This window comes from Maniola hyperantus, chromosome 1, assembly GCF_902806685.2.
Source record: "Maniola hyperantus chromosome 1, iAphHyp1.2, whole genome shotgun sequence".
Lineage (NCBI taxonomy): Eukaryota > Metazoa > Arthropoda > Insecta > Lepidoptera > Nymphalidae > Maniola > Maniola hyperantus.
In genome coordinates, this window is record NC_048536.1 from 15049268 (window position 1) to 15062737 (window position 13470).

Genomic DNA, 13470 nt, shown 5'->3' on the forward strand with positions numbered 1-13470 from the left:
TTACGGCGGATGACTTCATCCGTAGTTCTTTAAATTTTTCTGCACTGAAAAATTTGTTAATTAGCGCTCGTCCTAGTTTGGCTCGGAGTAATTTTAAAGTGAATGTCCGTGCGTAAAGTCATTTACAATGGTATGGTGATTAACTTTTGAGAAACGAGACAGAAGCACGAATGGTTTAAAAGGTTATTGTATGTAGGTGTTTTCTTGTGGAAATCCCAACGATTTCCACACGCCACATTCTTGCGCCGCGCCGCGCCGCCTAGATTCAGAGGCTCTCTGTCACTCTTTTGATAAATTACTTTGTCGGAGTATGTATTTTTAATCTTACTAGTTGATTTACTCTAGGGTATTGATATTATGATCATTGATCGATACTTATAGCTAGCACAGTTCCCTTACGGCGATTACGCACTGCATTTTCGTCATCCGAGTTCTATCCGTCATCCGTGAGAATACCAGCGATTATCTACGACATAATATGTTATAAGCTCCCATACAAAACAAAAAGGAACGTATTTTCACGGACTCGGATCGGATGAGTGCGTAACCGCCGTTATAGGAAATAATCACAGCATCAATAAAATTATAGGCAGTTGTTACATACCCTTGACTATTTCCCATAGCGTACTTCAAATAAAGCCTTAGTAATAATAAGTAATGGCTCTCGTAAACCGAGGGACTATAAAAAGGGAAGTAGGTTGTTACCTACATATTAATGTTTCTACGAGCGATGCTTATAATATACCTGTTTTTTATGATATCTATCTAACTACAATTACCTGTAATAATAATAATTATATGGTACGTCCTATTATTGTATAGTAATATATACAATATAACTTCTATGTAACTCCTATATAACTTTCATATTACTTCTTTTCCTATATTCTGTGCTATAACTTTGAATATACAGGGTGTAACCAGAACGCTAGAAAAATTAGGGTTAGTGTTAAACTACCTAAACACAATCCAATACCAATAACCATTTGCCTCATTTTGTAGTTTTAGTATTTTTCAAACCCGCAATGTATAGCGTACAAAACTCGGGTCAATGCCCCGCCTACGACGCGGCATTGAATCCGAGTGACCTACTTACGTAACGTTCGTTGACCTCTGGCGTCAGCCGATGTTTTATTTGCAATATATCGTAAACTTTTACAAAATTCGTGTTCTTTTTGTGGTATCATATCAGTAATCATTAGTAGGTACCTGTCTTCGTTTTTGCCTGCGTTCTGATTACAAGACCGTGGCACGTGGAAGTCCCTACAAGAGACCTATGTCCAGCAGTGGACGTCTATGGGTTGCTGATGATGGTTTATTTATTTATTTTTATTTTTCGTGTACCAAAAATGTAGTTACAAATAATAACAAATTAAGTTACTAAAAGTTAGTTAAATTAAGTCAAAGGTTCTTAGGTGTAGAAAATTTACTCAAAAATAAATAAATAAAAAAGATACGATGAATAAAAGCGATATAAAGTGTATTGCACAGTCTGTAAATCTCGATTGCAGCTTGAATTCCAGTTGGGACAAAAAGGAAAAAGGTGGTTTGATGTGAAAGGCGCGAATGGTCCAATAAAAGCGAGTAAATCCATGTTGGCAAAATGGAGTTACTAGTTTAATTCGGAGTTCTCTTTGTAATGCTTGGGCTACATTAAGGTTAACGTACATTTTTCTTCCTTCCTTACAGATAGGGTAACACAGAATCATCCTATTCCACGCATAGGTACGTACCAAGTATATTCTACTAGCTGATGCCCGCGACTTCGTCCGCGTGGAATTAGGTTTTTAAAAATCCCGTGGGAACTCTTTGATTTTCCGGGATAAAAAGTAGCTTATGTGTTAATCCAGGGTATAATCTATCTCCATTCCAAATTTCATCCAAATCCGTTGATCCGTTTTTGCGTGATTGAGTAACAAACATCCAAACATCCACACTTTCACATTTATAATATTAGTAGGATTATTCTATGTAAAATATAGGGACTAGATTAGTCCTTGGCTGATAAACATTTACTTATCTATCGCATGTGTTAGTGTAGTAAAGCGATACATCTGTCTCAGCATCCGATCGTTAACACAGATTGCCTTTGTCACGGCGGGATGACGGAAATTAAGACTCGGTCTATATTATACAGATTATGTGATGTACGTACCTACAAATACACCTATAATGAAAGCTCTATTTTTATTATGATATTAACTGCAGTCTCTCCATCATCATCATCATGATCAACCCATCGCCGGCTCACTACAAAGCACGGGTCTCCTCTCAGAGTGAGAAAGGTTTTGGCCATAGTCACACACCTTTGAGAACATTATGGAGAACTCTCAGGCATGCAGGTTTCCTCACGATGTTTTCCTTCAGCGTTAAAGCAAGTGATATTTAATTACTTAAAACGCACACAACTCTTAAAAGTTAGAGGTGCGTGCCCGGGATAGAACCCCCGATCTCCGGTTAGAGAGCGGACGTCCTAACCGCTAGGCTATCACAGCTTTTCGCTCCATACATATAATACGTAGTATCACAGTTTAACGAAATAGTATAGTTCTCATTTGATTTGAATATTAACCAAACTCGATGTAATTTTGTAGGCACATTTTAGAAACTATGATCTATGATTTCCGTAACAGTAACTAGTTTTAAAGTTAGGCCCACCGTTAAATGTTTTTATCACCAATCTCACACGTGAATATAGATACTATAGTTAGTATCTAGGTCTTAGGTATCCTCATTATTGCAAAACATGTTTGAAAGGTCTCAAAGGAAAGTCAATATCGGCATCGCCCTGTGTGTTAACTGTCAACTTCTCATATTAACCCGCATCACTTTGAAAGAGATTATCAGACGCACGTTATTAATAATGTGGGAATTTATTAAAAACATAATATCTAGTAAGCTTAAACTATATCACTTGCTTTAATGGTGAAGGAAAACATTGTGGGAAACCTGCACGCCTGAGAGTTCTCCATGATGTTTTCAAAGGTGTGAAAAGTCCTTTCGGAATTCAGTCCGCTATCGAGGCTATTGTTTACTTTGTTCATTGCTTTAGTAGTGGAAGGGCGGGCGGTGCATTATAGCATGCTGCATGAAAGAGTGAACTAATAGTCCGCTTAGTCTGTTTTAAGGGATTATGGGATTAAAGCGAATTAAGCTTGTTATTCTTTGAGCTTCTATTAAATTTCCCGTTTCCACGTCCATTAAAGGATAGTAGCAGCTTTTACTGCAAAAACAAAAAAACCGGCAAAGTGCGAGTCAGACTCGCGCACCGAGGGTTTCGTACTCGGGTATTTTTTCGACATTTTGCACGATAAATCAAAAACTATTACCTATGCATAAAAATAAGTAAAAATCTGTTTTAGAATGTAATGTCCCTTTCATAAACCCCACTTGGTAAGTAATCTTACTATGAAAGTTGAAAATACTAATTTTTGTTCATGAACACGTTTTAATTTTTTTTTCCTGATGTAACCACAAATTCACGGTTTTCAGATTTTTCCCCTTATGTGTCCTATAAGACCTACCTGCCAAATTTCATGATTCTAGGTCAACGAGAAGTACCCTCTAGGTTTCTTGACAGACAGACAGACAACAAAGTAATCCTATAAGGGTTCCGTTTTTCCTTTTGAGGCACGGAACCCTAAAAATCGATAAGCCTAATGGAAGTTCAAATATTAAATTACTTACGCTAGTTTTTACAGAGAGTAAACACAAAACCCTGAAATAGATATTCAATACAATTCGGAGTATTTACCTTTCCAATGTTTGCGAGGCAATTCCAGCCTTGGTCGTTATTTCCTGATCTGAACCAGAACAATTATTGTTGTGTTTGGATTTTTCTATTGTTATGGAAACCGTATTTTATCTGTTTTGTTTGGCATACAGGTATTTTTAGGGTTCGTATCCGAAGGAAACCTGCATGCCTGAGAGTTCTCCATAATGTTCTCAAAGGTGTGTGAAGTCTGCCAATCCGCACTTGGCCAGCGTGGTAGACTATGGCCAAAACCCTTCTCACTCTGAGAGGAGACCCGTGCTCTATAGTGAGCCGGCGATGGGTTGATCATCATCATCATCATCCGAAGGGTGCCTAGTAGCTACGAATAATAAAAAATCTAAATGCAATTTAAAAAAAAAGTAAGTAAGTACAAAGACATAACATCTTGTACGGAATCCGTCGTGTGCACGTCTAACTCGCACTTAACCGTTTTTAATTTCATATCAAAAAAGGTAGCCGTAAAGTTGTAACTGGAGTTATCGTAGAAAACAAAAATGTAAAATCTTTATCTTTCGCTTTACATTGATTGCCTTTTAAAAGTAAATAACGGCAACAACTACTTTAGTTAGAAACTGTGTTACAGTTTCTAACGCGGCCACCGCCATATTGATAAATTACAAAAAAAAAACCGGCCAAGTGCGAGTCAGGCTCGCGCAACGAGGGTTCCGTACTACAGTAGTATTTTTTCGACATTTTACACGATAATTCAAAAACTATGATGCCTAAAAATAAATAAAAATCTGTTTTAGAATGCACAGGTGAAGCCCTTTCATATTATGATACCAGACTTGATATATGAAAATTGAAAATACTAATTTTTAGTTCATGACCACAATTTAATTTTTTTGACAGACAACAAAGGAAAAAAAAGTTCCATTATTCCTTTTAAGGTCCAGAACCCTAAAAAGAACAATGTTAAAAATATTTTGCGTATAATTTTGCGAATAACTTTGCGTAAGGTTCTAACTTCTAATTATTGCAATCCATCAAGAGTATTGCTACCAATTGTTTCAAGTGCCACCACACCTCTTTAAATAGTCATTACTGATAGGTGCCGTTTAGAAAGCAATAACTCAACCATTTGTCTACGATCCTAGTCTCATCACTCTAAGTGAACTATGCACATAACTATATTTATGACGTAACTATATACCTTTTTATTGATGAAAATATTACAATAAATGTTAAAGCTAGCCTTATCTAATTACTATACATAAATGATGATTTATGATGCATAAAAATAAATAAAAATCTGTTTTAGAATGCTCATGTGAAGCACTTTCATAATATGATACTCCACTTGATATAGTTGTCTTACTTTAAAAATTGAAAATACTAATTATTATTAGTTCATGACCATAATTTAATTTTTTTGTGTGATGTAACCACAAGTTCACGGTTTTTAGATTTCTCCCCTTATGTCTGCTATAAGACCTACCTACCTACCCATGATTCTAGGTCAACGGGAAGTGCCTACCCTGTAGGTTTCTTGACAGACAGACAGCAAAGTGATGCTGTAAGGGTTCCGTTTTTCCTTTTGAGGTACGGAACCCTAAAAATAAGTGTTTTTCACGGTTTATTCACGTTTTAATTTCATTCTCACGACGAGCATTTAATGGGGCTGTTCATTCCAATTTACAAACACAATAATAAATAATTGACAGCGTCTCTAACAACATTTTAATGCTAACAAAAATATGGATTGAAAACAGTATTCATTTTTCAATGTTTTCAAAGAAATTAATGCACAGCACAACTCCGTGGTTGACATTTTGCGTTCATTTTGGGAACAATTGTTTCCACGCCATTGTTATGCATGCAATATTTTATTTGTTGGCATAAAATGTTCCGTTTTTTTCGCTCAAGTTGCAAGCAGCAATTTTAGAAAGCTTGGTTTATTTTGTTATGAAGCATTCTATGTATTTTCATCATTTTCAACCCATCGCCGACCCCAACTGAGAACGGGTCTCATACTATCTTATACCTCAATTTCATTTTTGAAGACCTATCCTATAGACACATAAAAATTTTTTTTGAGTTTCAGTTCTAAGTATGGGGAACCCCAAAATTTATTTTTGTAAAAATCTTAATGCGGTTCACAGAATACAATATCTACTTACCAAGTTTCAACAGTATAGCTTTTATACTCGTAGTTTCGGAAAAAAGTGGCTGTGACATACACACAGACATACAGATAGACAGACAGACATGATGAATCTATAAGGGTTCCGTTTTTTGCCATTCGGCTACGGAACCTACTTACAGCACGCTTAAAGAAGAACTTGACGAGCATGAGAAGTGGAAAAGTATTTAGTAAGTATTTACCTGAGTGCGGCCTTATCGCATGCGTCGGGCGTGTCGACGGCGGGCAAGTGCTCAGTGTCTAGGTCCAGCTGGTCCAGCTGCTCGTCGGTCGGCGGCGAGGTCTCTGTCTTGCCGCGGCTGGACGACCGACGGACTATTGTGAGGGCGCCTTGCTCTGTGGACAAGGGAAATAGTAGGTATAGTTAAAAACCTGGAGGCGCCGTCCTATTGTCATCGCTCGTGCGATGATGCGTGCGTCCGACGAAAATGATCGCTCGTCCCGTGCGTTCAAACAAACTGTGTTCTACTGAATGTCCTATCGAAGATCGCGCGATCATGCGATGCGTTCTTATTGTATTTCATCGCACGATGAAATCGCATCGCATCTTCGCGCGAGCGATGACAATAGGACGGCGCCGTCCGTCACTTTTGAAGTTACATAGATGAAAATTGGTATCTAAGCTTTAGACTAAAAATTAAAAATACGTAGGTATGTCACGATTTTTGAAAATTCTGCTACCAAGGGGGTTAAATAGGGGATGAAAGTTTGTATGAAAGTCCGTCATTTTTGAAGTTATTTGCGTGAAAATTGGTATTTGGTTGGTCACAGATGAAGAAATACGTGTATTTTGGAAATTCAACCCCTACCTTGATTTTTTAAAATTCCACCCGAGCGACGCCGGGGCGGGTCAGCTAGTAATGTATGTAGTCAATATCCATTTGCGTACCCACATAGATTTTGCGTGACCTTAAATTAGATTGAATCGTTTTCCGTGGTCATTCAAATCCCTTGAGGGTGGGAAAAAATACTATTTTCTTTTTGGAAAATACGACGAAGCCTCCGAACGCGTCCCAGATAAATAATGGATTCTTTTTAACAGGAAAAAAGCTATAACCGTATAATACGTCAACACGTTTACTTTATTATCATTAAGAGTTTGTTTTTTTTGGAAATAGCATTTGGCCGCGACTTTATTTGCGTGGTTTTAGATATTTAAGTATTATATATTTCACAATAGGTATGTGCTATATTTTCGTACGAACTCTTTTCCAGGGATGAAAACAGTATATTTTCAGTCCCATTCAACTCATTTCCGGGATAAAAGCCTCTCTGTACAAAATTTCGTCAAAATCAGTTCAGCGTATGAACTGATTTTGGATAGAGGTTTAAATGGAGTAGATACAGACACATTTTTGCTGGTATTAAGTAGGTATTTACTAGATGATGCTCGCGACTTCGATAGCATGAATTAAGGCTTTTAAAAATGCTGTGGCAATTCTGTAATTTCGTGTGAAAGTATTCTAAGACCTCTTTGGAATGCTAGCTACAGTACGCGGCTGAAACTTGAAAGTAATGTACATCGACGTTTAGAATATATACTTACGTTTAGGAGATAGCAGATTTGTAGAGCATTGTCTCTGTCATTGAGACCGACAAAACGTCATATAGGTATGAGTGACAAAGACAACGCTTTACAAAGCCGAAATGTCATTCTAAATACCGATGTACATTACTTTCTGCCGCATACTGTATTTATCTCTGCACCCCACAAAATCGGTAAACGGATGGGCCGTAAACATAATAGATAGATAGACCGACACATTTTCGCATTTATTAATATTAGTATGGATTTAAATTCGAAATCACGTCTACTTCTAGGGTCATAGCTATTTTGTAATACGCAACATATACCTACTCTATACACTTATTACAGAAAATATTCACACAACATGCATTTTAAACAGAACATGCAACATACTGGAAATAACGCTATGTTAGACAATGGTGCTAATTTGGCTAAAAGTAATAATTTGATAACTTTTGTATATTACTACTAGCGACCGTCCGCGGTTTCGCTCAGTGAAAATAGAAATTATCTTTATTTCCTGTCCCGTAGGAATTAAAAAAAAATTGGCCTTAATCCACATCTTTATTACAAAGGGAATTTCTGTGCCGAGTTTTCCAAGGCTTTAAACTGGGTGTTGGTGAGCAGGTTAAAGAGTTTTCTTTTATCTAATGATTAAATCTATCTTTCTCCTAAGTTAAATTAGCTTACAGTTAAAAACCCAGCCTTAAATTGGCAGGTTTTAAATAGCTATCTACTTTTCATTATTTGATTAGCCATTAGCAGCACTTTAAGAAGAAGTTAGTTAGCGTATAGACAAAACAGCACCAATATTCATTTATATTTTACATTCAAAATAAGAAATAACAACTACTTAGACACTTAAATACTTAATTTACACGCCAGTGATGATATAAAAATCTCTTTTCTGTAGACCGAAGAAATTTAATGACAAAAAGATATCAAAGGACTCTATTATTGGAAATAATTACTACAGGAGTTGAAAAGATTTTTTTTGTATTTAATTAGAGGCACTAGACTTTTAAAAAAATAAGTAAAAGTTTTTAGCGCATATTTCAACATTTCTGAAGTAATTATTACCTACAGTAGGTACTAACCGTTTCTTATCATGCTTCAGGTGAAATATTTCGGCAAGTGTTTTTTACAATAAAAAAATAATATGCGATACGCATTGATTCGATGCGAATCTACAGGATTATTAATTTGTATGAATAAGAGGAAATATTTATAATTTTGAATTTTTTAACGAAATCGCACATAGTAACGTAAATACAGAAATTGTTTCATGCGATGAAGTGAATAAATATTGTAGGTATCTACTATTTTATTTAAAAATCTTGTAAACAAACTCCAAATATAATTCATGATGTTTCAAGCTTTTTAAAGTAACTTATAATAACAGATGTGATCGAGCAAATGTATGAATGCAGACCATCAATAACAAAAGAGTATCTAACGATAATGCATAACTGGAGTACTGGCGAAAATCATAGAAATCATAGAAGGAAAGTGTATTATACACTATGACCCACTCGCAAGAAGGTTTGTCAATGGTTGCCCCGACAGAAATCGTAATAACAAGGGGTAACCACAGATTTCTGTGGTTGCCCCTCCCACTACTGTAGATCGCTACCTGCGCTCTTCTTATATTAAGACGCTCGGCAACCTACGGCAAACTTTCTGCGTCTGAGCAGTAATGAATACCGAAAAAGAGAAAAGATAATATTATATGTATATAGATATGAGACTAGAAGAAAACTATGAACAATTATGAATATAAAAATTAAAACTTGAAGTGGTCATTGTTGAAAACCGTGCTTACTGGGAGAGCCGTTGCGCGGGGCGGGCGGCGGCGGCGGGCGGGGCACCTCCTGCGCTGCGCCCGCGCCGCCTGGCGGACTCGCCACTGCAAATACACACACCGAACATTACTAAACTGACGTGAGTATAGAGATGAATAAAAATAATTTGTAGGCAGTCAAGAGGCCGCCCCCGGGAAACACGCCAAGAGCATATAACCGAGAGGTTGGTAGGGTCATGGGTGGTGGAGAGATGTCCATATACAGGATGTAAGGGACATCATCATCATGATCAACCCATTAGACAGCTCACTATTGAGCACGTATCACCTCTCAGTGAGTTTGGGTTTCCATACCCACAATTCATACAAAGAAGAGATCGGCCATAGTCCACCACGCTGGCCAAATGCAGATTGGTAGACTTCACGGACCTTTTTATGGAGAATTTTGCAGAATATTTTGATATAGGTACCTAATATAAAATAAACGTAAAAGAACAACAGATCTTCTGTCATCCACGTTCACTTGATAAACTGTTTTCATCAGCGAGTATATTAATTCGAGATGCAGTAGGTATAACAATAAAATTGCTCATAAACTGCTGGAATTAAATACAAGATCTATTTGAAACGTGACTCGGTCGAAAATGAACGTTTTACTGCAATAGCTTTATAAACGGTTAAGGTTTTCACGAGCGCGAAACAAGTTATTGTTTGAAATTACTTTGTTGAAATTCATTTTCAGAACGAATAAATTAATAAATTTTACGCTAAAATTTGTTGTGAAATTTAATTTCATGCAATTTAATTATGCACAAATAACCAGAGAATAGAAAATAGAAAGTGCAATTATTTATGATTAAGCTCTTGTTCTTGAAACTTCGTTGCGTTTTTCAATGATCTCGATTCTCGTTTGAATTTCTCAGGATCAGATATACTTAATATAATTTTATTTAAAGAAAGTATAAATGATAGAGTTAACGTAGTCGATCGCTTTTTAACTGAGGGCGATTTTATTTCAAATGAAGAAGAGAAATAAAATGAAGAAATAGTAATCATCGTCAACATCATCGCCAGCTCATTATTGAGAACGGGTGTCCTCTCATAATGAGAAGGGTTTAATTATAGTTTATCACGTGGCCAAGTGAAGATTGACAGACTTCACATTATGGAGGAACAGGCACGCAGGTTTCCTCAAGTGTTTGCCTTTACCGTTAAAGCAAGTGATAATTTAAATTTCTTAAAATGTATGAAACTCCGAAAAGTTAAGATGATATCAAAAATTGTGGACCGGCAGGATTCGAACCTGCGTCTCCTTAAATCGCGCCCGACGCTCTGACCGCTAAACCACGGTTCGCTTGCTGTCAGTGACGAAATTATTCCTGTCCAGTGACGAAACCTGCCCGTTCCGCAATTTTTGATATGTAAGTATTTAAAATTATTTAGAAATTTCCTTGAAGTGTATATAGGTAAAAACACTATCATAAAAATTATATAAGTAATGTAATATAGTAAGCAATCTTAATGGAAATTCCTCGTCTACGTCAAATTTTGCGAGGCAATAATAGCCTTCCCCTTTCTGCAGTACAGTGCTGTCAAGCGAATGAATAGAGTGACATCGGAAGCGCAATCCTGCAGAATCTATTTACAGATATTATTTTGCTTACCTACGCTAGACGTACAACTGCTAAAATAAGAAAAGAATAAATTCTATGTAGGTACGTACATGGGTTTTTTTTTTTATTTTGATTTGTTTTTATTCTCACTCACAAATAACTAAGTACTGCTGCAGAAAAATGCTCTAAGCAATTTGGATCCCAATTAAAAATAAAAAGAAAAACCTCAGAGACTACCATTGATGTTAGGAAACCCCTTTTACTTACATTGACAGACGTATAATTGTATAGCTAATTTAGATCAGAAAATCCAGAAGGGATAGTAATCTGGAACTCCTGACAAATATTAGGCTATGGTGACGTAAAATCATAGAAAAATAGGGCTACCTTACATTTGAGGCCTGCCAGTGACGTCATTGCCTCGACGTTTTGTTAGAAGTTGTTCGTTTTGTAGTATCCACTGTCGTGAACTGTGATACAGTCCTGAGGGCGTGATTCGCTGGGATAGTGTCAAATGTTGAAAATTCCACCGTAAAGAACCTCAATACACGATGTCGAAGCACGATATAGAGCTCATTGTTTCCATGCTTTACCATAATATGTCGGGTTTGAGTGATGATCGAATGTGCGAAGACCTTTTCTCCAACTTCCTAATAGAGCAAAAGCCATAAATTATCCAGAAAAGGGTTGTGAGAAGTCTGGAAACCAGAATTCTCCGTATCTAAATATATAAAAGGAAAAGGTGACTGATTGACTGACTCATCTATCTACGCACAACTCAAACTACTGGACGGATCGAGCTGAAATTTTGAATGCAGATAGCTATTATGACCTAGGCATTCGCTAAGAAAGGATTCTTTATCTAACTTCCTAGTAGACCAAAAGCCATAAATTATCCAGAAAAGGGTTGTGGGAAGTCTGGAAACCAGAATTCTCGGTATCTGATGGAATATACAACATTGAAATTTACATTTTGACAAGCTTGATTGAAACGTGATGAATGTTTGCGTCCAACTGGCGAAGTTATTCCGGAATTCATGAATATTTGAATTGAATTGAAAGAATTTATACAGAATTTTATGATATTCGAAATCATAGTTGGTTGCCTGGCGAGTTCCAAGTGCCAACTGAGTTTGGAATTGGTAACTGCACTATATTATTTTATTGATTGCCTGAGCACACATGATTCATGAGAAATGTTTTTTTAATGTTAACTTAAGTCGGTCCAACGGATTGACGTGATTTTTGCATGGGTGTAGATAAAGACCTGGAGAGTGACATAGGCTACTTTTTATCCCGGAAAATCAAAGAGTTCCCACGGGATTTTTAAAAACCTATTTCCACGCGGACGAGGTCGCGGGCATCAGCTAGTAAAGAATAATGTGCAAACAAATTCGAATACGACACTTTAGAGAAATAATACCTACCTAATGATTTTTTTAATAGTATCATTCTTTCAAATGTATTGAAAGAATTTGAATTGATGAATTCCTGATGAAATCGTTTCGTTTGTATATAATTTAAATATGCGTCGTTTAAATTTCCCAAACTCGTACGGATTGACTTCCATTTGCTGAGATTTCGAGAGTCATCTATTATTTCACATCCAATAGAAGCCCGAACATTCTACAACTCCGAGAGAGTGGGTTCGAGGCGAGAATGCTATGAAGCATACGAAATATGGATATTCGGAGTATTCGCTGTTGAAGTCTCAATTGTACATAATACATTCTATCGTCGACTTTATTCATTCGAGTGGATTTATTCTTGATATTCGTATAGATATGATATACATAATGCTCTTATTTATGAGAGTACCTACTGGTTCTATCGATTTAATATCTACTTGTATTATATTGTGGACATTTTAATTATTGTATCACCACTGTATCACACAGGTATATTTAGTTGCTTAAAACATACATAGATAGCTCCGAAAAACAGAGGTAATCTGGAACGAACCTTGGACTCCCCGATTAGGAGGCCGACTTCTTAACCATGACAGAAATAAAATTCTCAGTGGCCGTGAGCCATTTTGAGTCATCACCAATCAGTTTCAGTAACGTCAGAAATTACAGCGGCCGTTAATAGATGGAACCGCTGTCCTAGGAAACTAGAGCTTTATTCCCTCCACATTTTTCCAATTAGAATTCCAGTAAAACGTTGGCACCGATTCCGTTGTCTTTCTCTACACTAAATTTAGAGTATTTGCATCCTTTTCTTTTTAACAATGCTAAAAAGGGACAGAACATGAACTTTACATTTAAATACTCTACATTTTAGTGCACGCTACAAATTTAAACAGTAGGCTCGCGACTGTGCGCTAAAATCACGGGGTTTACCATCTAAAAATTAAATTTAAAACTGTCAAACTGCGTTTGTCCTTTACATATTACATTAGTAAGAAGAGGATGCGAATACTAATAAAATTAGGTTATGCTCAAGATCAGTACCAATGGCAGGATGTATTGGATCATTATTTTGTACCCGCGCTATGTCAGCCTGTCACAGTTCGTTAGCGCACCTTGTTACACTGACTTGATAGATTCTATCGGGCGTAAAAATCACAATCACATTTTTACTACCTATATAGTGTGTTTTTAGGGTTCC

At 36.6% G+C, this 13470-nt stretch overlaps 1 protein-coding gene across 2 annotated transcripts in view; it reads right to left on the minus strand.

The window, feature by feature from the left end:
* Positions 1-13470, minus strand: part of Pde1c (Phosphodiesterase 1c) — a 184623-nt gene that overhangs the window by 29272 nt on the left and 141881 nt on the right. Inside the window, exons 3-4 of one of the 2 annotated variants that reach the window (XM_069499973.1) lie at positions 9269-9352; positions 6101-6254 (exon numbers count right to left, since the gene is read on the minus strand). In XM_069499973.1, the coding sequence (XP_069356074.1) occupies positions 6101-6254; positions 9269-9352 (238 nt within the window). The remainder of the gene's footprint in view (positions 1-6100; positions 6255-9268; positions 9353-13470) is intronic. The other variant, XM_069499977.1, reaches the window with a different exon arrangement.